Source organism: Salvelinus sp. IW2-2015, linkage group LG26, assembly GCF_002910315.2.
Source record: "Salvelinus sp. IW2-2015 linkage group LG26, ASM291031v2, whole genome shotgun sequence".
NCBI classification, from domain to species: domain Eukaryota; kingdom Metazoa; phylum Chordata; class Actinopteri; order Salmoniformes; family Salmonidae; genus Salvelinus; species Salvelinus sp. IW2-2015.
In genome coordinates, this window is record NC_036866.1 from 37546236 (window position 1) to 37573206 (window position 26971).

Genomic DNA, 26971 nt, shown 5'->3' on the forward strand with positions numbered 1-26971 from the left:
TTTCCATAACCAACAATATTATATTTTCAGTTGTTTGAAGCTGGTGTAAAAAAAAAAAAGCGTAAAAGACGCAAAAACAAAACTTAAGAACTGGAAGCATAGACATAGCGCACATGGAACAGATCTACTGCTTCTTTGACTTGCTTTCAATAAGATGGCAGATCTATAACACACATTTATATGTGAATTTGGTCAGGTCACCCAAAAAGTTACAGCTTTAATGCTTTATTTCGGGAAGCATAGCCATTGTATGCTGTTTACCTGAAGTAATGCTGAGTAGGTGAAACTGTCCCTCCTCTTCATCTTCCATTGGGACCTGACCTAAGACTTTTGATAGTCATTCTTGAATTAGCAAGAAACATGGGATATGAAGAAACATGGGATTTGAACTGGTGACCTTTCTGTTGCCAAGCAACATATTAACCTCTGGAACGGACTGTATCACTGCCTGGTACGGCAACTGCACCACCCGCAACCGCATGGCTCTCCAGAGGGTGGTGCGGTCGGCCCAACGCATCACCGAGGGTACACTGCCTGCCCTCCAGGACACCTACAGCACCGATGTCACAGGGAGGCCAAAAAGATCATCAAGGACATCAACCACCGGAGCCACTGCCTGTTCACCCCGCTATCATCCAGAAAGCGAGGTCGGTACAAGTGCATCAAAGCTGGGACCGAGAGACCGAATAACAGATTTTATCTCAAGGCCATCAGACTGTTAAATAGCCATCACTAGCCGGCTACCATCTGGTTACTCAACCCTGCACATTAGAGGCTGTTTCCCTATGTACATAGTCATGGGATCACTGGTCAGTTTAATAATGGATCACTAGTCACTTTAATGTTTACATACTGCTTTACTCATTTCATATGTACGTATATATTGTATTATATTCTACTGTATTTTAGTCAATGCCACTCCGACATTGCTCGTCCTAATATTTATGTCTTTCATAATTCCATTACTTTACTTTTAGATGTGTGTGTATTGTTGTGAATTGTTATATATTACTGCACTGTTGGAGCTAGGAGCGCAAGCTTTTCGCTACACCCGCAATAACATCTGCTAAATATGTGTATGTGACCAATACAATTAGATTTGATTTGAACAGTGGCGGCTCCTCATCCTTTGAAAATAATGTCCTGATTTGTCATACATTTTGACAGTGTTGCCCTTACACATAGTTTTTTAATTGGGATGGTATCCAACGAGAGTCTACTCAACTAGCACATAACGCTCTGAGAACCAGATGTTTCTTCGAGCTTAGTGAGAGGGTGGTTGTCCTATGGTTATTTTGCATACAAGCTTCCCACAACTTTCTGGGAATGGTGCACGGTAGTTGCTTGGCTTTGTAACATTCTTAGCACATTTAATAAGGAACTTGACAAAAAACATTTATTTTCTTGGTGTTTTGTTACTTTAACAGAGCGTTTACTAAAAGTTCAAACACAGTTACATTTAATTTCATTTTTGGTAATGTTCTAGGAACATTCTCCAACTGGTTTGACATTGGTAATGTTCTAGGAACATTCTCCAACTGGTTTGACATTGGTAATGTTCTAGGAACATTCTCCAACTGGTTTGACATTGGTAATGTTCTCAAATAGAAACAACATTCTTCTGTGGGAATTTCAGTACAGAAATATTTTTGCCTGGTTAATGGCTAAGGAAATTCATTTCCTTGTGTCCTATCTGTTCTTGGAGTTCAGAAAAGTGTATCCAAAATAAGCTAACAGTGTTATTAAAAGTCTTATTGAAACATTCAGTGAAAGTTTTCAAGAATATATTAAAAAACCTCAAAATAACCTATAATTTCCATTAATAAAACCTCCCAGGTAAACTTAAGGAACCTTAAGTTCCCAGAGCAGGAGAAATGTCCACTTCTGTTCTCAGAAGTTAAAATCTAAAACTTTCAGTTTTACCGGTCAGGGAACGTATGGCTTAGTTCCCACAACCAATTTGAAACTAAAAACATAAGTTCCCACAACTTCTAATTGTGCTAGCTTGGTAATGTTAAGGAATCTTGCTCTGGAGCTGTATGGTAGCATAGCCTACACCAACAGGCTCACTTACAAATTAGTACAGCATGGCTGGATACATATTTAATAAATGTCTTATTTAATCTCAATAGCCGGAGATAGGAAGATTGAGTCTCCGGCTGCCTCTGTCTTTCTCTTCAGTCATGCTGTTCCTCTCCGCCTCTGTAGCCTGCCGCTTAAAGATTAAACTGGATGGGTACACAGTTATACGACCGGGCCATTTTGACATGAGACCTACTTCATGGGGGCCTAGACGGCCCACAAAACCATACCAGGGGTAAACGGAAGAGACTCAATGCTGGAATCAATTCAGATTTGATCTCTGTCAATTAGTCCTGCATCTAATGATCTGATGATAATTCCGTAGTTACTCTGACAACACACCAGTTCATAGTTTGTAAGTAGCAATTGTGATGGATTGTACAGCATAGCAGAATCTCGAATTTCAATGTTTGTTCGAAGCAAAACTTTGATCAATGAACTAAAACAGATGTCAAATGAATGAACAGTAATGACGAATTTTGATGTCTTCAACATGTAGGTTTACAACATATTTATTTTACATATTTAACTGATTAACAGACTGGATGTTCCATTGCCAATGTTATGTCTGTAAATTACTAGATAGAGTAATTAAATCAAGTGGCTATACTATTATTGTATTAAGCTATACCCCATCCATGAACCAATCGGGTTATGGTTTCTTTAAATAGCATTTTTAAATAGCTTTTTAATATGGAATGACTGAATCACTCTCTTTATATCTCTTTCAGTGAGTAGCATGATGTGTGGGTTTGTGTGAACAATTCATTAACAGTACAAATCTCTCTATTGTACTGTGATAGTAGCCTAGCTGAAGGCCTGTCTGTGTTCACCACTGTCACTATCTGTGGGGAGAATGACCCTGTACTGTACATCACTGCTAGTCATCAGCGGCAGATGAGAGGAGAGTATGCCCCTTTAATCCCATTTCCCCTGAGGATACACACATCTCCTCACTGAATCAATCTGCAATGACAAAAGACAGAGGGAAAATCAATAACACAGCCACAGCCACTGTCACAGCCACTGTCACAGGTGTGATATGCAGTAGGGTCATTCCACCAATTGGGTGACTTTTGAGTAGTTTAACTTGGTCATTCAAAAAAACACCTCATTTTAACATTCTGTAATAAATAGCACATGTTCATTTTCAATAAAAAACACATTTTCCCATCTCAAGAGGTTACATAAAAAAATTACTATGACACGGAACAAAAATATAAAAGCAACAAAGAGTTTTACTGAGTTAGGGTTCATATAAGTAAATCAGTCAATTGAAACCGAGGGATTTCACATGACTGGGAATACAGATATGCAACTGTTGGTCACAGATACCTTAAAAAACAGTCAATATCTGGTGTGAAAACCAGTCAATATCTGGTGTGAAAACCAGTCAATATCTGGTGTGACCACCATTTGCCTCATGCCGTGTGACACATCTCTTTCACATAGAGTTGACTATGGCCTGTAGAATATTGTCCCACTGCTCTTCAATGGCTGTGTGAAGTTGCTGGACATTGGCGGGAACTGGAACACGCTGTTGTACACGACGATCCAGAGCATCCTAAACATCCTAAACAGGATGTTCGACTCGCCCACTTTTCCAGCACAAAACACCTGGAAATTCCCAAAAAGAGTCAAACCTGCTCACCTGCTTTTACACTATGGGTTGACTATTAGATGTTCAATGCTTCTTTAGAAAAAAATATTTAAAAAGGTACTGTTTCACCTCATGAAAATGAAAGTTCATTTCACGTAACAGGGTTGACCTTAAAATGAGGGACATTTATACATGAAATAAATAATCACATTACATAAATAATAATCTTCAGATATTACTTTGTCAAAGCAACAAAATATGTAGAGATTTACAATGATGGTAACATTTTTGGGGATTAAATGGGTTAAAATCTTCCTAGAAGGAAAATGTAAAAGTTTTTATTCACATAAAAAAAAATCTGGAATTCTCCATGTGGTGTATATTAAAGGGCAGGTCAATTAATGAAACAGGCTTTTAAAATGCAATATTGGTGCAACATTTCTACATGGAATATCGAAGGGATGCAAAAGGCACTCATTTCATGGAACGACCCAGTATTTGATCATACAGTAGATGCTACATGTAATCCATTTGGCATACTGAGATGGAAGAAGGCACATCAAATGGACGTAAAGGGATTTCAGCTGTACACCAGCCATGGCTTTCTATTTAAATGGTAAAGAGGGGTGTACGTACCAAAAGAATACTGTACAGCACATGGGGAATAAAAGCCAATACTCTATTGCGTGTATGTCTGTGAGGGATGTCTATTATCTTGAGATCTCTAAGGAATGATACAAATTAAAGTCCATCGCATAGCTCCAGGGCTTTGTCTGTGTAATGTCACTTTGTGATAGGCAGTCTGATCTGATCCTTTATATTCAATCTCTATGGGGAAATTAGTCATTTACAATACATCTAAATTGGTAAGATATTATATGTTATGTATTATAGCCTCATGATTAGGTGCTGTGCCAGTATGAGATCAACCTCTCATGACCACAGAGCACTGTTGCCGGGCACAAATGAATGTTTCCCTGCATATATTAGTTGGCGTTATTGTGAAAGGGAAGCTATAAAGATTTTTTAAAGCGGGAGTGTTCTTTCCAAAATAAACACAGTGGGAATGGCCAGTTGATCCTACTGCAGGAACTGTTCTATTGGGATCAATATAGGCCAGCTTTTTTATCTGCGCTCCCACCAAAGTGTAAAAGATTCAAACGCTTTATAAATACTTCACAATCATTTCCGTGTAGGAGTTTCACAAAGTATTTCATATCAAGCCTGCAATATGACAGTTAAGACCGCCTATGGGCCCGTATTCTGCCGTTTATTTTGACATGTCCGCAAAGGCCAGGTCTGTGAAGAGAAAGACAACACGGAATAAGTGAATGCTATGATGTAAGACCACATTTGCTCAGCAACAGTCAATGAATCCAGCGTAGCCGTGATTATTTTGGCTTGAGTCAAAGATAAAGTCACAGGGTAGTTTTTCCTTTTCTTTTTTTTCTGTTGGTTTATAATCCCAAGCAACTGTTAACTGATATCTTCCTGTTCATGGGTGTTTAAAAACCAACATCACAGCCAAAACATAACAATAAAATCCATTGTAGTTGACTTTTTTTGCAACACATTCTAAAGATGCAGTCTAACACTTGGCTGAGAAAATTGTGCATGAACACAGCTTTTGTTTCAGATAACGTTACATAAAACACTCTTGTGTTTTTCCTTTTCCGTTTACGAACCGTTATACTTTCTTGTGTTGTTTTTCCAGTTATTACATTCAATCTTATGCTCAATTTACCGACATGGCCTGGATCAAAATCAAATGCAAAGACTCCAAGAGTTAGAAAAATCACCAATCAACCAGAAAACGACTTTGGCTCTAGCTTCTCATGATATTTTCTTGCTGTTGTTGCTTGCTTTCCAGTCGATTGCCGTTCCTCCTAGTTTCAGCTCTGTTGTTGTTTTCTCTCTCTTCCAGAGGAGGAACGTCCACCTGCTGTTGAGTGTGTTTCTGTTGGCTGCCTGGGGTGCTGTTCTGCTGGTCTGCCGCCTTTACTGGATGGGTAACAAACCACCCAACTTCTCCAACTCAGACAACCCAGCGGGGGACTCCCCGTCCCTTCTCACCCGAGCACTCACCTTCCTCTACCTGCCCGCTGTCAACATGTGGCTCCTCCTCTGCCCGGACACACTGAGCTTCGATTGGTCCATGGACGCCTTGCCTCTGATCAGAAGCATCGCCGATTGGAGGAACCTTCATACCGTGGCCTTCTATGTGGTACTGCTCCTCCTGACTTGGTTTGGGCTTTGCACCCGCCGGGTCAAGGGCAAGGAGACCAACGGAAAAGCCCATCATGTAACCAACGGCAACGGGAGGTCCAACACCAATGGACACAGCTATCACCACCCTGACGTCCCCGACCACACAAACTCTGAAACAGAGCCTCACCCTGCCAGTGCACAAAACGGTACCAAAAAGCATTACGTCACGAGGACTCGACTGCCCACCACTGAGAATGTAGTGGTGTTCTCCTTGGGCCTACTGGCCATCCCTTTCCTCCCTGCCACCAACCTGTTCTTCTATGTGGGCTTTGTGATAGCAGAGAGAGTACTGTACATCCCCAGTATGGGCTTCTGTCTGCTGCTGGCGGTGGGGCTGAGGTCCCTGTACGTGCGGCTGAGGCGGAGGTCCTCCAGGACTGTTTTGGTGTACTGTAGCGCTGCCATGGTCCTGCTGTTTGGGGTTAAAACGGTGCTGAGGAACCAGGACTGGCAGAACGAGGAGATGCTCTACAAGTCAGGAATATACGTGAATCCTGCTAAAGGTAACACACATAGACAAGCATACACACACACACTTTAACATTCTCACATAATATAGGTTGACTCTGTATGACCTAAAGTAACATCACGTTAAGTGATAGCTACTCCCTGTTAATGTGGGAGTGAAAGAAAGGGTGATTTTAAAAATGTACTCTGAGATATGAGCATGAGTGTTCAGAGCTCCTTGATAAATTGTTTACAGTATATCTGCTTCCAGGCAGTATATCCTCTCCAGGCAGTATATCCTCTCCAGGCAGTATATCATGGCTGAAGGACCTTTCAACACAAAGCCTCCATTGTAACCTACTAAATATCCCACTATGGCAGGCTAGAGTCTCTCTCCTTCTTACTTTTGGAGGACATCTTCACTGACATCCCTACTTGATTGGCAATGAGGGGAAACTACATTACTAGAATATTCAAACATTCAAATTTAGGGTCACGGTCATCCAAAGAGTACTGTGTAGCTAATAGTGTTACTCCTGAGATAGTGAGCCGGGGCTAAGGACAGAGGTAACGGCAGGACATGTTGTGTTAGCTAATTTCCCTTTCAGATTCTGCGGCAGGGCTGATACGTGACAGCTGTTTATCCTGGCAACGCAGAGCAGCAGCTACGTTCCTTCCCTGGACCACTGTCCTCATACGATGTGTGATGAGACGCAATGGGCCGAGTCTGAAATAGTGACACACTCCGTTAAGCATTGAGAATAAGTTCTGTGAGAAAACACAGTTAAAGAGACGGAACAAATTCACATGGCAAGGTTTCTGTTGTAGTATATTCCCTATAAAAGGTCTTATTGTATTTACAGTCACATTTTAGAGGGTATTGACTTGTTTTTTTCTCTGCTCGGCTTTCCTATTATTGTTATTGAGACTTTGGCGATATCTCTCTCAGACGCCTTAACTAATAAATAAATGCATAGCTCAAAGGAGCCTTTGGCATTACTGAGCACTTGATACATTTTTATGAAATGCAACCCGAATGATTTGCTATTTGTCTTTCCCCTCCTATACAGCCACCGGGAGAGCATGAAGAAACAGTGTCTAAGGGGCAGATTGTTCACTGTCATTCATGTTCACAGTTCTCTTACTCTTACTGCCTTCGGCAGTATATAGACCCAGTTAAATAGTGCATAAGTGCATACATAAGCCCATATGTATACATGATGGATCCCAACTGTCCATACTTAGCTACAGTATTGATTTAGTTGTCAAGCTAAAATATTGCAGAGAAACACTATTCAGTTGATTTGGTTGTCAAGCTACACTATATTTACAAAAGTATGTGGACACCCCGTCAAATGAGTGGATTTGGCTATTTCAGCCACACCCGTTGCTGACAGGTGTATAAAATTGAGCACATAGCTATGCAGTCTCCATAGACAAACATTGGCACGACAATGGCCTGACTGAAGAGCTCAGTGACGTTCAACGTGGCACAGTCATAGGATGCCAGGCCTAATCACCCAACATCAGTGCCCAACCTCACTAATGCTCTTGGCTGAATGGATGCAAGTCCCCTCACCAATGTTCCAACATCTAGTGGAAAGCCTTCCCAGAAGAGTGGAGACTGTTATAGCAGCAAAGGGGGGACCAACTCCATATTCATGTCCATGATTTTTGAATGATATGTTCGACGAGTAGGTGTCCACATACTTTTTTCTTGTAAAGCAGTAATCAATATAGACGTATTTTTCATAGGAAAATAAAAATACCACTTGACAACAGAAATGTAGCTACTATACCTACTCCATTCACACCCCTGAGATTGATTGCACCATTTTACAGTCTACCAGACTAAATTTTCACTCTATATTAATATACTATAGAGCAGTCGTATGGAACCGTTATTTTATTCATTTTCTGTTTGGAAATAATTGGGCTCTTTGACACACGGACTCCCTGGGGAGTCTTTTTTTCCTTAGTCTCCTTGGTCCCAGTAGCTCAGTACCAGCTGTGGATATGCCCTCTGTCCCCGCCTGCACAATGCCCTCTGAGGAGGGTAAAAACCAGACTGTTCCCAGATCAGTTTGTGCTGTCTTGCCAACCCCTATGGTCATTGTTTGACGTGACATTTGACGTGACGTGGCAAGACAATACATACAGATCTGGGATCAGGCTTTATTTATACAGCACATTTTAGACATGAATGCAACGCAATACGCTTCACAGGAATTTTTTTTTTTTTAAATATTTACTACACAACAAACATAAGAGGATTAAAAAGAAAAGAATAACAGTAAAAACTGAAAGTCTAAAAAAAGCACTGTAAGGAAAAGCGAAGGTGTGCTTTAAGATCTCTTTTAAATATGTACATAGTTTCGAAACCCCTCAGGTTCTCTGGCAGGCTATTCCAGAGGCTGGGGGCATAGTAACTAAAGGCTGCCTATCCATGCCTCTTGGTCCTAGACTTAAAAATGACTAAAAGGCCAGTGCCAGAGGACCTGAGGGACCTACTGGGTACATAACTCAAAAGCATGTCTGACATGCATTGGGGTGCACAATCATATATTGATTTAAATCAATCATCTTAAAATTGATTTTAAACCTCACAGGCAGCAAGTGCAGACTTGAAAATAATGTGTGCTCCCCGTCTGGTCTTGGTCAGTACCCGTGCTGTAGCATTCTGTATGTTTTGCAGTTGACCAATGGCTTTCTTGGGTAGACCAGACATGAGAGCATTACAGTGGTCAAGCCTGCTTGTAATATAAGCATGGATGAGTGTCTCTGTACCAGCCTAAGATAGAAACGGCTGCAACTTGGCAATGTTCCTAAGGTGGTAAAAAGCTATTTTGGTCCCATTCCTAAAGTGTCGTTCGAAATTGAGTTCAGAATCTAAAATGACACCTAGGATTTTTACCTGGTGTTTTATCTTTATTAAAATGTGCGGCCAGTTTCTTTCTCTGTGCTTTGGCTCCAACAATGAGTACCTCAGTCTTGTCTTGATTTAGCTGGAGGAAGTTGTGAGCCATCCAAGTATTTAAATCACTAATACGGTCTAATAATTTATCTGTGGAGCTAAAATCCTCTGGTGACACAGAAATGTAAAGTTGTGTATCGTCTGCATAGCAGTGAAAACTAATGACGTGCTTTCTGATAACGCTGACAAGGGGTAACTCATATAAACTGAACAGTACCGGACCCAAAACACCACATGTGATATCTATTTTTAGAACCGGACCAGAGAGGCCAATCCACCTCTTTTTTCACCTTTATAACCAGGTAGGCCAGTTGAGAACAAGTTCTCATTTACAACTGCGACCTGGCCAAGATAAAGCAAAGCAGTGCGACAAAAACAACAACGCAGAGTTACACATGGAATAAACAAACATACGGTCAATAACACAATAGAACAATCTATATACAGTGTGTGCAAATGTAGTAAGATTAGGGAAGTAAGGCAGTAAACAGGCCATAGTGACGAAATAATTACAATTTAGCATTAACACTGGAGTGATAGATGTGCAGATGATGAAGTGCAAGTAGAGATACTGGGGTGCAAAACAAAATAACTATATGGGGATGAGGTAGTTGGGTGGGCTACTTACAGATGGGCTATGTACAGGTGCAGTGATCGGTAAGCTGCTCTGACAGCTGATGCTTATAGTTATTGAGGGAGATATAAGTCTCCAGCTTCAGTGACTTTTGCAATTCGTTCCAGTCATTGGCAGCAGAGAACTGGAAGGAAAGGCAGCCAAAGGAGGTGTTGACTTTGTGGATGAACCATGAAATATACCTGCTGGAGCGCGTGCTACGGGTGGGTGTTGCTATGGTGACCAGTGAGCTGAGATAAGGCGGGGCTTTACCTAGCAAAGACTTATAGATGACCTGGAGCCAGTGGGTTTGGCGACGGATATGTAGCGAGGGCCAGCCAACGAGAGCATACAGGTCGCAGTGGTGGGTAGTGTATGGGGCTTTAGTGACAAAACGGATGGCACTGTGATAGACTACATCCAATTTGCTGAGTAGAGTGTTGGAGGCTATTTTGTAAATGATATCGCCAAAGTCAAGGATTGGTAGGATAGTCAGTTTTACGAGGGTATGTTTGGCAGCATGAGTGAAGGAGACTTTGTTGCGAAATAGGAAGCCGATTCTAGATTTAATTTTGGCCTGGAGATGCTTAATGTGAGTCTGGAAGGAAAGTTTACAGTCTAACCAGACACCTAGGTATTTGTAGTTGTCCACATATTCTAAGTCAGAACCGTCCAGAGTAGTGATGCTGGACGGGTGGGTGGGTGCGGGCACCGATCAGTTGAAGAGCATGCATTTAGTTTTACTAGCATTTAAGAGCAGTTGGAGGCCACGGAAGGAGAGTTGTATGGCATTAAAGCTCGTTTGGAGGTTTGTTAACACAGTGTCCAAAGAGGGGCCAGATGTATACAGAATGGTGTCGTCTGCATAGAGGTGGATCAGAGAATCATCAGCAGCAAGAGCGACATCATTGATGTATACAGAGAAAAGAGTCAGCCCGAGAATTGAACCCTGTGGCACCCCCATAGAGACTGCCAGAGGTTCGAACAACAGGCCCTCCGATTTGAAACACTGAACTCTATCTGAGAAGTACTTGGTGAACCAGGCGAGGCAGTCATTTGAGAAACCAAGGCTGTTGAGTCTGCCGATAAGAATGCGGTGATTGACAGAGTCGAAAGCCTTGGCCAGGTCGATGAAGACGACTGCACAGTACTGTCTTCTATCGATGGCGGTTATGATATTGTTTAGGACCTTGAACGTGGCTGAGGTGCACCCATGACCAGCTCGGAAACCAGATTGCATAGCGGAGAAGGTACGGTAGGATTCGAAATGGTCGGTGATCTGTTTGTTAACTTGGCTTTCGAAGACTTTAGAAAGGCAGGGCAGGATGGCTATAGGTCTGTAACAGTTTGGGTCTAGAGTGTCTCCCCCTTTGAAGAGGGGGATGACCGCGGCAGCTTTCCAATCTTTAGGGATCTCAGACGATATGAAAGAGAGGTTGAACAGGCTAGTATTAGGCGTTGCAACAATTGCGGTGGATAATTTTAGAAAGAGAGGGTCCAGATTGTCTAGCCCAGCTGATTTGTAGGGGTCCAGATTCTGCAGCTCTTTCAGAACATCAGCTATCTGGATTTGGGTGAAGGAGAAGCGAGGGGGGCTTGGGCAGGTTGCTGCGGGGGGCCCTTCAGTGAAATAAAACAATAATAACTAACCGCAGTAGACAAGGCAAATTGATATTAGAGATAGGCATAAAGCAATCACAGGTGTTGGTCGGGAGAGCTAAGACAACAACGGGTAAATGGCGATGAATGGGCAGAGAGGGTCAGTTAGGTACACACAGGACCTGTGTTTGAGGCTGGGGCCGACAGATAAACAAAATTAGGTACAGTGTTACTGAACAGACCAGCAGGCATCAGCTGTGTAGCCTAGTGATCATAGGGTCTAAGCAATAGGTGAGTCAGGGAGCCGTTCGGTAGTCGCTACTAAGCTCTGCGAGCGGGAGACACGGCGTTCAGAAAGCTAGCGGGCCGGGGCTAGCAGATGGGTCTTCGGCGAAACCGCAACGGAAAAGCCTGTTGAAACATCGGACGATTACGTCGGCAGACCAGTCGTGATGGATCGGCGGGGCTCCGTGTCGACAATATGGGTCCAGGCCAATAGGCAAAAGAGGTATTGTAGCTCACGAATTAGCTGGTATACTCTGTCGGCTGGCCGGGAGATGCGCCTAGCTCGAGGCTAGCTCAAGGCTAACTGGTGCTTGCTTCGGAACAGAGGCGTTAGCCAACAGGAGCCGCTAGCTAGCTGCGATGATCCAATGTAATGGTTCAGAGCTTGCGTCAGGAATCCGGTGATTTCGTGGAGAAAAGCAGTCCGATATGCTCTGGGTTGATATCGCACTGTGTAGACTGGCAGGTAATTGTCCGAGCTAAAGCTGGCTAGTGTCCGAGCTAAAGGTGAAGACCGCTAGCAGTGGCAAACAATGACTAGTAGCTAGTAGCTAGTGTGCTGGCTAGCTTCTGATGGAGGTTCCAGTTATAAGGTATAAAAAAATAGCAGATCCGTACCACGTTGGGTGAGGCCGGTTGCAGGAGAGGATGTTTCGTTCGTAGATGGAAAGTGAGATTAAAATATATAGGAAAAAAATTAAAAACAGACTATTTACAGACTAATTAACACGCGACAAGAAAAACACACGTCCGACTGCTACGCCATTTTGGATCTCTCCAGTCTGTCCAGAAGGACATCATGGTCAACAGTGTTAAATGCAGCACTTAAATCCAAGAGTACAAGGACAGAGACCTGTTTGGCATCTGTGTTGGCTCTAAAATAATTTACAACTTTAACTAAGGCTGTCTCTGTGCTGTACTGTGCTGGGCCCAAAAGCCAGATTGGAATAAAAAAATATATAGTTGGCACTTAAAAAATAATTTCGCTGTTTGACAAACTTTTTCTCCAGATTTAAGGTTGGATATTGGCCGAAAATTGCTAAAAACTGAATAATAAAGATTATTTTTATTCAGAAGAGGTTTCACCGTAGCAGTTTTTAGTGCAGCGAGGAAAGCGCCTGTGAACAGGGAGTGATTAACAATAGCTCGTACTTTTTCAGATACGCAAATAAAAACCTAAGGCAGAGATAGAGGGTGTTCGAAAGAGGCTGGCAGCCATGTTGATTGACACTGTTAACCTTATTTTCTCCCTCCATCAGCATGGGGCAATCTTGGAAACGTTCTAAAGAACCAGGGCAAGATGGCGGAGGCGGAGCAGGCGTACAGGAACGCCCTCTACTACCGCAGGAACATGGCAGACATGCTGTATAACCTGTGAGTGTCTATATCAAATCAAATCAAATGTATTTATAAAGCCCTTTTTACATCAGCATAGACTGTGTGTGCATACATGAGCATCACTGTCTCCCCTTACACACACACGTCTGTCTATTGATCAGTGGTCTTCACAGAGAGGAAATTGTGTTTTGTGTTCCTGCTGTCTCTGTGACAGTAGGTTATTAATCATGCTGTGTCAGCATGAGGGTAGGACAACAGCCAGCACACAGCCAATACTCAACATTAGCCTCAAGGGCTTTAGGTGTTACTCAACAGAACCTTATTTTCCATTTTTAGATTGTTTAGAACAGATGTAGAGATTAGCTACAGTAGCATTTTATTTTACGGCACTGTTTCCAATTATATTGATCTAGTAATTACTAGGAAGCTGTATTACCTTGTTGTCTCACGTTATTCAGTCTTATAAGACACATTGGACGTTAATTAGTCACTTCTGTTGAGATTTGTAGACGTGAGAGTCCCTAACTTTCTCTGTTACTTCTTTCTCTGTTATAGCGGCTTGCTGCTACAAGAAAACAACAAGTTCTCTGAGGCGCTCCACTACTATAAACTGGCCATTGGGAGCAGGCCAACTCTGGCTTGTAAGTACAGCTCCTCTTTTTGTTAACAATTTCCAGCTCTTGGTATTGCACAGTGCCAATGTCCAGGCAACTGCCAATGGGACTGAGGGTGAGGGAGGGCACAGGCAGGCCTGCTACATTGCTAGATGAATGATTGAATACAACCTGTAGGTTAGCTTTCAAGGACCACAAGCCGACAGATTAAACTATTGCATAATTTAATTTTATATGAATCGAGGTCAAAGTCTCTCTCTCTCCTCTCTCCTCTCTCGCTCAATGATGATTATTTTCCTCTCTTACCTTGAGGAAAGTTGCATGCATGTTTTCTGTTAGTTCATTATCCCCCTCTTTCTCTCTCCTTCTCCCTTAATGGTGCTAGTTTTCCTTGAGTCTTACCTTAACTCTTTCATGCACGCTTCCTGCTAGCTCGTTATCAGCATCGTTCAACTGTCACACTGCCTGGTTAGCAGAGGTCACTCTCACGTGCTCAATTATTCCCCATTGTTTTTCCTATCAACCGATGACAGATAAACACTGGAGTCCTTGATTTCCCTTCCTTTGTCTCCCAAAGTGTAATTAATAATGATGAATATAATCAAGATGATGATCATAGTCCTCATTCATTATGCATCTACCCCATCTTTTACTGGCGATAGCTAATTGAATGATTTACCTAAAGCGGTGGTCGTGGTGATGGAAGAAGTGAAGGAATGAGAGCAAGTCAGATAATAGATGTCATTTGTCAAGGTTGTACCATTCTTCACTGCATTTAACTGACAGCTGGTACAACTTGGAATCTGGTCAAGTAACGATTCCAAAGTGCCTTCTCCATGACGATAGAAAAGCTCTAATGATAGACAGTTCTATTCACACTGTTCTCATATCCCTTTCAGGCACACATTCTTAATGGAAACAGTCTTCACCAACACTCTAGCCAAGGGAATATATGCAATTTATTCCTAGAATGGGATTGTTGAGTAGAATTTTGGAACTTGGCCAGTTCACTTTGGATGGACAAAGGACAGAGAGAACTGAGGAGAGGGGCTAGGTAGGACACTAGTGTAGTCTACGTTTCATCATGGCATGCTGAGGCACACACACATTATTAGTAGAGCCAGTTCCACCCCGCAGACTCCCATTCACATTCCATCCCCTCTGAGTCTTGAACATGTATTGGCACCCCATGGATGTGGCAGCTAATTGATCCACAGTGGGTGGCCAATTTATTTCCGAAAGACGCTTGATAATGACTAGTTTCAGCCCCATAGAGCCTAATTACTCTCTGCCTGCATGTTGATCGTGTATTTGATCTCTCGTTCCCCCCTGCAGCAGCCTACTTGAACACAGGGATCGTCCTGATGAACCAGGGGAGAATGGATGAAGCCAAGAGGACCTTCCTGACCTGCGCCGATATCCCCGACGAGAACCTGAAAGACCCCCACGCCCACAAGAGCTCCGTTACCAGCTGCCTATACAACCTGGGCAAGCTGCTCCATGAGCAGGGGCATCAGGAGGTAGGATAGAGGGGCAGATGGAGGGCGCACACACACATACACACACACACACAAGGACACACACACACCAAACATACACACAGAAACACACACCAGTGGAGGCTGCTGAGAGGAGGAAGGCTCATAATAATGGCTGGAATGCAGTCAATGGAATGGCATCAAACACATCAAACACGTAGTTTCCATGTGGTTGATACCATTCCATTGACTGCAGAAGATAAATGACTTGTGGCCCCGGCCTGGTTGGGCCCTCGTGCCTAATGCATGGTTCCTTTTGTTTTATTAATTCCTAGGAGGCCCTCTCGGTGTATAAAGAAGCAGTACAGAAAATGCCAAGACAATTTGCACCTCAGAGCCTCTATAACATGATGGGTAAGTGGCAATTCTCTTTCTCTCGAACCAAACACAGAAGCTGTTATTTCTTTTGTGAGAAAAATTATATTAAAATGGAATAGAAGATTGGTAGATCAGAATGCAAGTTAATGTGTGTTTCATTTGTGGTGTGGGGGTACATTTGCAACCATTGTGTCAGCTGTTGGCTTGGCTCCATTTACAGTACTTCTACCGGAGTTTGTTGAACTTTATTCCACCTGAAGGGTCTCAGGATTGAATTGTATTGCTTGTGGCCAGGGTCTTGAGCTCGTCAGCTGAGCTAGGCTTACAGTAAGCATGACAAATTAGCATGGTTTCGGAGGGTAGACTCTGCCTAGGGTTGTTCGTTTTAAAGGTGCTCTGTTTTCATAACGTCTTATAAATCTTCATCTGTTTTTTTTCTAAGATACGTAAACCGGCATCAAAGTCGGGGTGTGTGGCAGCAGCTCAACGCACCCATTGAGGCCCCAATGTTGAGGTTTCCACTGTGCGTTAACGCAGTTAATTTGCTTTCCACTGCAATAATAACCGCGCTCCTCAAGTTACAGTCATGTGAAAGCAGCTGCAGACTGAGTTGTTACTTTTGATTGCAAAAAACAATAATATTTAATTTCAAGTGACCCCCAATTCCACTCACACCCTTGTCCCTCAATGGCCATTCTCAGCCCTGCTGAGAAGTCTCAATCTGCCTTTGCTCCCTCTGTGGCTCCCCCATGTTGTTCCTTTCTATCGTTCTCTCTCTTACTCTCTATTTCTCTCCCTCTCTCTCTCCCTATCTCTTTTTCTTCTTCTAGGTCTCTCTCTTTCACTCCCTCCCTCTCTCACTCTCTTGCTGAATTCCAACAAGCCCCCCTAATACAGTACATTTACCAGTGGAGTCAAATTCAGCTTGACAGAGGTGCTGAGATTATGTCCAATTGTTGACCAAATCATTTCTAACAGTTTGAAAGCTGTAAGAGCTGTGGGAGGTTGGGTGGTACAGCATTTTCCCATATTTCTGGCAACTTTTGGCAGTTTACATGGCTGTCTGGGTCAAAGTTGGGTCTTAATCTGACACCCCCCCCTCCTCTCAAAGGTGCAATGGAATGTTCCACTATATGTGGTTTTCAAGTCCTTGAGATTTGTTTCACTTAAAATTTTATGTCCGTGTCTGTGCTCCCTCACAGAGCTCCATCTGAAGCTGATGGTTGGCTAAAAAGGCACGAAGTCGGTTGCTGTTACCAGCTCTACATTACACCATGTCTGACAAATATGTATATAGATTAAGCTATTCATATTGCCCGTATCATAATCATAACAGTCAATATACAGTATTATATTAGCTGCTGACAAGGACATTTATTAAGTCTGGGGATTCTGTAACCCAACTAGGACATACAATATCTCTGATCTGAAAGGAAAGAAAGTTTGTGCTGATGGAGAACAGTTTTAAAGATATCTCTTCTAACAGACTTTCTTTGGATACTTTATATACTGGCTTACAAAAGACTTCCCAAACTCTGATCCTTATCAAAAATGAAAATGGGGTCTTATATTTGATACCGTTTACATGCTTGAGTATCCTGTATTTAAGGGTATATTAAGGGTACATTACAGGCCATTGCTAATGAAGAACACGGAGATGTCTGTTGATCGTCTCAGAGGTCAGCAGGTTAGCATTCCTCACCAGCCACCTGCACGGGCGGATTGGCCAAATGGCAATTCTGGCAAATGCGAAAAGGGCCGGACCATCTTTTATTGGGGTGGGCTGGTCGAAATTGACCCCAAAATGCGCTATATATACAAAAGTATGTGGACACACCTTGAAATTAGTAGATCTGGCTATTTCAGCCACATCCGTTGCTGACAGGTGTATAGAATTGAGCACACAGCCATGTAATCTCCATAGACAAACATTGGCAGTAGAATGGCCCGTACTGAAGAGCTCAGTGACTTTCAACATGGCACTGTCATAGGATGCCACCTTTCCAACAAGTTAGTTTGTCAAATTTCTGCCCTGCTAGAGCTGCCCCGGTCAACTGTAAATGCTGTGATTGTGAAGTGGAAACGTCTAGGAGGAACAATGGATCAGCCGCACAAGCTCACAAAACGAACTGACGAGTCATAGCGCATAAAAATTGTCCATCCTCGGTTGCAACACTCACTATCGAGTTCCAAACTCTCTGGAAGCAACATCAGCACAAGAACTGTTCGTCGGGAGCTTCATGAAATGGGTTTCCATGGCCGAGCAGCTGCACACAAGCCTAACATCCCCATGCGCGATGCCAAGTGTCGTCTGGAGTGGTGTAAAGCTCGCTGTCAGTGGACTCTGGAGCAGTGGAAACACTCCAGAAGAGTGGAGGCTGTTATAGCAGGTAAAGCGGGGACCAACTCCAGGAGCTGTTCGAGCAGGTGTCCACATACTTTTGGTCATGTAGTGCAGTGGTTCCCAACCAGGGGTACTAAGACCCTCTGGGGTACTTGGCCTATCCACAGAGGGTAAATATTTATTTGCTTCTGGATCTCAGTCTCTTCAGCCCAGCGAGTGGGTTTATGATCTTGTAGTAACGAGTGACTCCGCTTTCGGATTGCATTACATAGCCACCGCCTTTGGAGGCTGGAAAGTCCCGCCTATTTCGTTCGCTGAAAGGCCGGTCACTTGTTAGCAGTATTATATCCATCCAAAACTTTAAGGAACTGGCAGTCTCTCTCTCTCCTTCTCGCTCCCCATTTTCTTCTATTAAATTACATGTAGCCTAATATTTAAACACTTAGCTAAGTGGGCAGGGGGTAACATTACATTCTCTAATTTTAATTATAAACTGGGCTGTTCGAGCCCTGAATGCTGATTGACTTACAGCCGTGGTATATCTGACCGTACACCACGGGTATGACAAAACATGTATTTTTACTGTTCTAATTACGTTGGAAACCAGTTTATAATAGCAATAAGGCACCTCAGAGGGTTGTATACCATGGCTAAGGGCTGTAACCAGGCACTCCGCGTTGCGTCGTGTTAAGAACAGCTCTTAGCCGTGGTATATTGGCCATATACCACACCCCCTCGTGCCTTATTGCTTAAATATGTAGTTACGCTGTTATAAGGTAGTAAATAAGACAATGGTCATCTATAAGGCATGTATTTTAAGGGTCCATAATAAACCATTTATAAATTGTGTTTAGCATTTATTTATAATTTCTCCCACATTAATAAACAATTTACTAATCATTAGAAAATTATTTTTGCATTCCCCAATCTAAAGTGAGTGCTATTTATACTTTAGAAATACTTTATAAATGTTTTGAGTGACCAGTTTAATATCTCACAAAAAGTTGGCCATGCCATTGGTAGACATTCCTGCAGTACCTGGTAAAAGAACAAGCACACAAAACAGGATGTTCAAGGAAATGTATATGTACTGTATGCATGTGTGAATAACTAGCTAACTTACATTGACAAATGTGGGAATAATAGTTCATTAATGGTGTGCAAACAGTTTGTAAATACCTTATAAAGTGTTAATTATGGACCCTTGAAATAAAATGTTACCCTAGGATGTTGCTGGGACCAGCACAGGCAGTGTGGTCCCTGGTCTTCTGGTCCCAGTGATGCTAGACACATGTACTGCCAGTTTATTTATAATTTGGCTCTATATTATATACAGTGCCTTCAGAAAGTATTCAAACCTGCTGGCTTTTCCCTCATTTTGTTGTGTTACAGCCTGCATTTAACATGTATTAAATTGAGATTTAAACCACATAATGTCAAAGTGAAATTATGTTTTTCAAAATGTTTACAGATTAATTGCAAGCCGAAATAAGTTCAGGAGTAAAAATGATCTAACAAGTCACATAATAAGTTGAATGGACTCACTCTTTGTGCAATAATAGTGTTTAACATTATTTTTGAATGACTACCTCATCTCTTTACCCCACACTTACAATTTTCTGTAAGGTCCCTCATTCGAGCACAGAATTTCAAATTTCAAAACACAGATTCAAAGACAAAGACCAGAGAGGTTATCCAGCACATATTGGTAGATGGGTAAAAAAAGATCAACAGACAATGACTATCCTTTTGAGCAGGGTGAAGTTATTCATTACCATTACACTGGATGGTGTATCAATAAGCCCAGTCACTACAAATATACAGGCGTCCTTCCTAAATCACTTGCCGGAGAGGAACAAAACCGCTCAGGGATTTCACCATGAGGCCAATGCTGACTTTAAAATAGTTACAAAGTTTAATGGCGGGATAGGAGGATGGATCAACAACATTGTAGTTTTATTTATTTATTTCATTTATTTAACCTTTATTTTACTAGGCAGTTAAGAACAAATTCTTATTTACAATGACGGCCTACCCCGGCCAAACCCTAACCCGCATGACGCTGGGCCAATTCTGCGCCGCCCTCCACAATACTAACCTATACAAGCCAGCCACACTAATGTGTTGGAGGAAACACCGTACAACTGGCGACCGTATCAGCATGCATGCGCCAGGCCCGCCACAGGAGTTGCTAGAGCGCGATGGGACAAGGACATCCCGGCTGGCCAAACCCTCCCCTAACCCAGACGATGCTGGGCTAATTGTGCGCTGCCTCATGGGTCTCCCGGTCACGGCCTAGATCAGTGCTGTGCCTTAGACCGCTGCGCCACTCGGGAGGCCCCAGCAATTCACTTTTGGTCCCGAATACACTGTTCCTACTTACATGTACAAATTACCTTGACTAACCTGTACCCCCACACATTGACTTGGTACCGGTACCCCCTGTATATAGCCTCATTATTGTTATTTCATTGTGTTACTTTTTTTAGTTTTTTTTCTTTTCTTAACCAACAATGCAGTTCAAGAAATAGTGTTAAGGGCTTGTAAGTAAGCATTTCACGGTAAGGTCTACACCTGTTGTATTCGGGGCATGTGACAAATAAAATTAGATTTGATTAGATATGTATGTTTGGGGCAAATCCAGTACAACACATTACTGAGTTGCACTCTCCACATTTTCAAACATAGTGGTGTCTGCATCATGTTATGGGTATAGTTGTAATCGTTAAGGATTGGGGAGTTTTTCAGGATAAAAAGAAACAGAATAGAGCTAAGCACAGGCAAACTCCTAGAGGAAAACCTGGTTCAGTCTGCTTTCATCCGACACCGGGAGAGGAATTCACCTTTCAGCATGACAATACACTGGAGTTGCTTACCATGAAGACAGTGTCCGAGTTACATTTTTGACTTAAATCTGCTTCAAAATCAATGGTAAGACCTGAAAATGGTTGTCTAGCAATGATCAACAACCAATGTGACAGACTATTATGAAAATAATAAATGGGCAAATGTTGCACATTCCAGGTGTGGGAAGCTCTTAGAGACTTACCCAGAAAGACTGACCGCTGTAATTACTATGAAAGGTGATTCTAACATGGATTGACTCAGGGGGTTGAATACTTATTTAATCAATCACTAACATATTAGTGTTTTATGATTCACATTTTTTTTAAACAAATGTTTAAAAAAAATCTATGTTGGCAGAGTATTTTGACTAGATCGTTGACAAAAAAATGACAATTAAATCAATTTTAATCCCACTTTGTAACACAACAAAATGTGGAAAAAGTCAAGGGGTGTGAATACTTTCTGAAGGTACTGTATGTAATAGTAAACGTTAGGATAGGGGGGACATGTATGGCAGCCAGGCACTTGTATTTGTAATATAAGTACACTGAACAGAAATATGAATGCAACATGTAAAAAAAATGTAATGAGCTGAAATGAAAGATCCTAGAAATGTTCCATACCCACAAAATACTTATTTCTCTAAAACATTTTGCACAAATTTGTTTACATCCCTGTTAGTGAGCATTTCTCCTTTGCCAATATAATCCATCCACCTGACAGGTGTGTCATATCAAGAAGCTGATTAAACAGCATGATCATTACACAGGTGCACACTGTACTGGAGACAGTTAAATGCCACTCTAAAATGTTACGTTTTGTCACACAACACAATGCCACAGATGTCTCAAGTTTTGAGGGAGCATGCAATTGGCACAATGACTGCAGGAAAGTCCACCAGAGCTATTGCCAAAGAATTTAATATTCATTTTGGCCTTTCACTGCAGTTCGATGTCGTAACCGACTTCAGTGGACAAAGGCTCACTTTCGATGGCCACTGGCACGCTGGAGAAGTGTGCTCTTCACAGATGAATCCCGGATTCAGATTGCAGACAGCGTGTATGGCGTTGTGTGGGCGAGCAGTTTGCTGATGTCAACATTGTGAACAGAGTGCCCCATGGGGTTATGGTATGGGCAGGCATAAGCTATGAACAACGAACACAATTGCATTTTATCGATGGCAATTTGAACGCACATAGATACCATGACGAGATGCTGAGGCCCATTGTCGTGCCATTCATCCACTGCAATCACCTCATGTTTCAGCATGATAATGCACGGCCCCATGTTGCCAGGATCTGTACACAATTCCTGGAAGCTGAGCATGTTTGGGATGCTCTGGATCGACGTGTACGACAGCCTGTTCCAGTTCCCACCCATATCCAGCAACTTCGTACAGTCATTGAAGAGGAGTGGGACAACATTCCACAGGCCACAATCAACAGCCTGATCAACTCTATGCGAAGGAGATGTGTTGTGCTGCATGAGGCAAATGGTGGTCACACCAGATACTGACTGGTTTTCTGATCCACCCCCCTACCTTCTTTTTTAAGGTATCTGTGACCAGCAGATGCATATCTTTAATCCCAGTCGTGAAATCTGTAGACTGAGGCTTAATTTTATTTATTTATCACAGAGTGACAGACAGACAGACAGACAGACAGACAGACAGAACAGACAGAACAGACAGAACAGACAGAACAGACAGAACAGACAGACAGAACAGACAGAACAGACAGAGTGACAGCAGAGAAGATGCAGAGACAGACTGGACAACAGAGAGGCAACAGCGGCAAAGTTATAGTGGTGAGTTGTATCTCCAGTGGTGCTTTTACATGTTGTTCTGGTTTTAAACATGAGCTGGTTAAAAAGAGCTGGTTAAAAAAGGAGGAGGACTTTGTTTCACCATTCACTGGTACAGTAAAAGTAGAGAATTGCTGTACTATAGTGTACTGCAGCCATACTCAACTGGTGGACCACGCTCCGGATCTGGACCCAGAACGGAGTCAATACTGACCACGGGTCCCTTCTTAAAAAACTCAGTCAGGCTTTTAACTTACTGCTGTTGAGAATTGTAATAGTACAGTGCACAAAGTTAAATTTCGATATGGGCAGTTTTCCTCTTATGTCATTCACTGACAGACTCTAGAGAGCTATTTTTAACCTGTCAGAAATGTCAAGTTGGTCAACTACTGGCCATGTTAGCTAAAGACGAACTGTTTTGCCGGTAGTCGTGGTAATACTATGAAAGTTTAGATGCGATCACCATATAAGTTCAACGATGAAAAAGCCTGGAAGGAGGAGAGATGACAAGAAATGATTCGGATGGCCGTTTTATGTGTGGATTAATTTGTCAGAGTAGAGGACCTTGTGCAGGTTCAGGTAAAATAACAACTCAATGTTTATATCCCAGGACAAATTAGCTAGCAACAGCAAGCTAGCTAAATAGGACAAATTAGCTAGCAAGTGCAAGCTAACTAGCTAAATTGCCATACATATTTAATGCTTTTCGACCTGTCCCCAAATTAATGTCATTGTTTCAGAGTTTGTTTTGATATTTTAACCTGCGTGTCGTGATCGCGTTTGGTGTAGGCGGACAAAATACATTTATGCACGATAGCGCAAGATGGCGCACGCGCGCAGCCGGTTTGGGTGCTGTGTTAGGTGTCCTGACACACATAACACGCATGCGGTGATGTGGGCTGGTGTGGCTAAAATGCCAGGGATTAATTTTTGTCCCAGTCCACCCCTGGCCACCTGTTGTTTCTCTCCAGTTTCTTATCAATGGAAATGATTAGCCATAATCCCCAGTGTATTATCTAGCTTCAGTCCGCTAGTTTAGATTACACATCCCGTAATTTGCACTCCTCGTGGGTGTGGATTGAAAAACGAACCATGTTACAAGTTCATGTGAAACCTATCACTGTCACATCCCCTGTCCCTGTATTATTCCTGAGATAATTACATTTAAAACATTGTTTTGTCTTGTGTTTTCCCCATTTACCCAACTGTGTCGTCAGCGTTCTTATAATACGTGTGAGGGGCTGGATGAGGTATCAGATGATGTCTGAAGGATCAGGGAGGGTGTTTCTACTCATGTCATCAGCCTCATGTCATCCGATCAGCTCAGGCCAGTCTTAGCAAAGTATGTTAGGCCTGAAGTACATTAGGCCTCCCACAGAACTCCATCTAACAAACACATGGGGGGATCTGAAAATCCACCTTTAGGTTCAATTATTATTTTTACAGGATTGTCACTGAGCAATGTTGTAATGGGTGTGTCCCTGACCCTAGTCCTAGTAATAACTCCATTAGTTAATAAAACACGAGTTTGGTATCGGGTTTCAAAGTGCACTGGAGTCATGTCGGGCCTTTCTGGATGACTGCCCTAGCTGTCATTGAATGTGTGAGACAATGGGAAGACGTGTGGCTCCTTAACTTCTGACCCTTGACCCAACCCCTCACTTCCCCTCGCAGGAGAGGCCTACATGAGACTGAACAAGCTGACCGATGCCGAGCACTGGTACAAAGAGTCCCTGAGAGCCAAGCCAGACCACATCCCAGCACACCTGACCTACGGCAAACTCCTCGCCCTCACGGTAAGTTGTTCTTCATCATCGTTAGAATCTTCTTCTTCTTTCTTATCCTTCTTCAGCTTCGCAAGTAGCCCGAGAGTCTGTATGCAGTTAATCAATGGCTTGTGCATGTTTGCGGGCTTGTGTGAGGATAACATTGAATTTCTCAAGGTGCCCCATCATCCTGTGATGATAGCTTCCTGATTGAAACCCATGTCACGACTGCCCTGTGTGTTTTTAAGATCTCTTACCAAATCCCCGGACTAATTCTTAACAGGCACTCCATATTGAACCCTAATCAATTTTAGCAACAGAGGTTGCAAATGGCTCGAGCTAACTAACCAGCGTCTGAAACCCATTAGCCCTGAGGAATCTCTGTGGAGTGGCTGATCTGATGTGGATTCTCCTCTAACTCCAGACCGTGCTGCCTTTAGTGCGCCTCCTTCTGTGCCTCTGTGCACTCAGATGATATTGACCAAGTTCACGTGGTTGACCCGTGTTTGACTAAGAGGAGAAAGGCTGGTTTGTGTGCTGGGGGTAGTTGACTCCACAGGGTTCCAGAGTTCACAGGGAAGGGGTCGTGTGGTGCACACAGTGAGCAGTGACAGATCGGACCCAGGATGGTGTGTAGAAACAGGGAAAGAGGGGTGAAGGTGGTCCCCCTCTCCCCAGGCTGACGCCACTCTCTTCCAGGCAGCAGCCCAGCGTCTGGCCCCTGATGGAGGGACATGAATGTGTTCAAAGGTCCTGGGATGGGGATGAGCCCTCTGGAGTGCTTAAGAAGGACCAGGCCCTTCCTGTCTGTCTCCCCTCATTTCCAGTGCTTTACCGGAGCCCTTTTCAAGTCCCATTCATTTGTTGGGTCAGGACAATCCAGGACAATCAGGATAAATAAAGAAAACAGTATCTATTCGCCCTAATCACTTCTCAGCAAGCAAGGACACCTTTGATGGTGAACTTTATTGATTGGCAATAATGTTATCTGTGGTAAAAATGGCCATGTCAGTGATTTTCATTTAATTCTGAACTAATGTGAAGCAAGAAATACAGTTGAAGTCGGAAGTTTACATACACCTTAGCCAAATACATTTAAACTCAGTTTTTCACAATTCCTGACATTTAATCCTAGTAAAAATTCCTTGTTTTAGGTTAGTTAGGATCACCACTTTATTTTAAGAATGTGAAATGTCAGAATAATAGTAGAGAGAATTATTTATTTCAGCTTTTATTTCTTTCATCACATTCCCAGTGGGTCAGAAGTTTACATACACTCAATTAGTATTTGGTAGCATTGCCTTTACATTGTTTAACTTAGGTCAAACGTTTCGGGTAGCCTTCCACAAGCTTCCCATTTTTGGCCCATTCCTCCTGACAGAGCTGGTGTAACTGAGTCAGGTTTGTAGGCCTCCTTGCTCGCACACGCTTTTTCAGTTCTGCCCAAAAATCTTCTATAGGATTGAGGTCAGGGCTTTGTGATGGCCACTCCAATACCTTGAGTTTGTTGTCCTTAAGCCATTTTGCCACAACTTTTGAAGTATTGTCCATTTGGAAGACCCATTTGCGACCAAGCTTTAACTTCCTGACTGATGTCTTGAGATGTTGCTTCAATATATCCACATAATTTTCCTTCCTCATGATGCCATCTATTTTGTGAAGTGCACCAGTTCCTCGTGCAGCAAAGCACCCCCACAACATGATGCTGCCAACCCCGTGCTTCACGGTTCGGATGCTGTTCTTCGGCCTGCAAGCCTCCCCCTTTTTCCTCCAAACATAACGATGGACATTCCTCCAAAAAGTACGATCTTTGTCCCCATGTGCAGTTGCAAACTGTAGTCTGGCTTTTTTATGGCGGTTTTGGAGCAGTGGCTTCTTCCTTGCTGAGCGGCCATTCAGGTTATGTTGATATAGGACTTGTTTTACTGTGGATATAGATACTTTTGTACCTGTTTCCTCCAGCATCTTCACAAGGTCCTTTACTGTTGTTCTGGGATTGATTTGCACGTTTCACACCAAAGTATGTTCATCTCTAGGAGACAGAACGTGTCTCCTTCCTGAGCGGTATGACGTCTGTGTGGTCCCATGGTGTTAATACTTGCGTACTATTGTTTGTACAGATGAACGTGGTACCAACAAACAAGTGTGATCATTCTACAGTGGTCCCTGAAGTGTACGCTCAAACCGATGTGATTAGAACACTTATTTAGAATGTCCAGTTTCAATTGACACAACAGTCAGCGTTTGAGCTGGCCACACTGTTTTTTTAACAGAAACATTTTGCACAAACACAGCCCTTACAAAGCTGTCCTGAATGTGACCAGTTTATTTTTGATGGCACTATTCAGACATACACAGAAGTAGCGACAGCATAACACAACCCTCCAAACCCGGAAAATGTAGGTTACATTAGTCCTAGCGCTAACTGGGGGAAAATGGACGTAACACAAGCGGTCATATTTAGCTAACTCTTATAATAATTGAGTAAAACACTTTCTAACACTTTTCACTTTCAAACATAGCTTGCAAATAGCT

The 26971-nt window shown here is 42.7% G+C and overlaps 1 protein-coding gene across 2 annotated transcripts in view; it reads left to right on the top strand.

The window, feature by feature from the left end:
* The window catches only part of tmtc2b (transmembrane O-mannosyltransferase targeting cadherins 2b), a 166760-nt gene that overhangs the window by 110238 nt on the left and 29551 nt on the right, over positions 1 to 26971 (top strand). For both annotated transcript variants that reach the window (XM_023971663.1, XM_023971664.1), the window contains exons 3-8: positions 5607 to 6453; positions 13128 to 13242; positions 13762 to 13847; positions 15156 to 15340; positions 15634 to 15712; positions 24345 to 24466. In XM_023971663.1, coding sequence (XP_023827431.1) covers positions 5607 to 6453; positions 13128 to 13242; positions 13762 to 13847; positions 15156 to 15340; positions 15634 to 15712; positions 24345 to 24466 — 1434 coding nt within the window. The remainder of the gene's footprint in view (positions 1 to 5606; positions 6454 to 13127; positions 13243 to 13761; positions 13848 to 15155; positions 15341 to 15633; positions 15713 to 24344; positions 24467 to 26971) is intronic.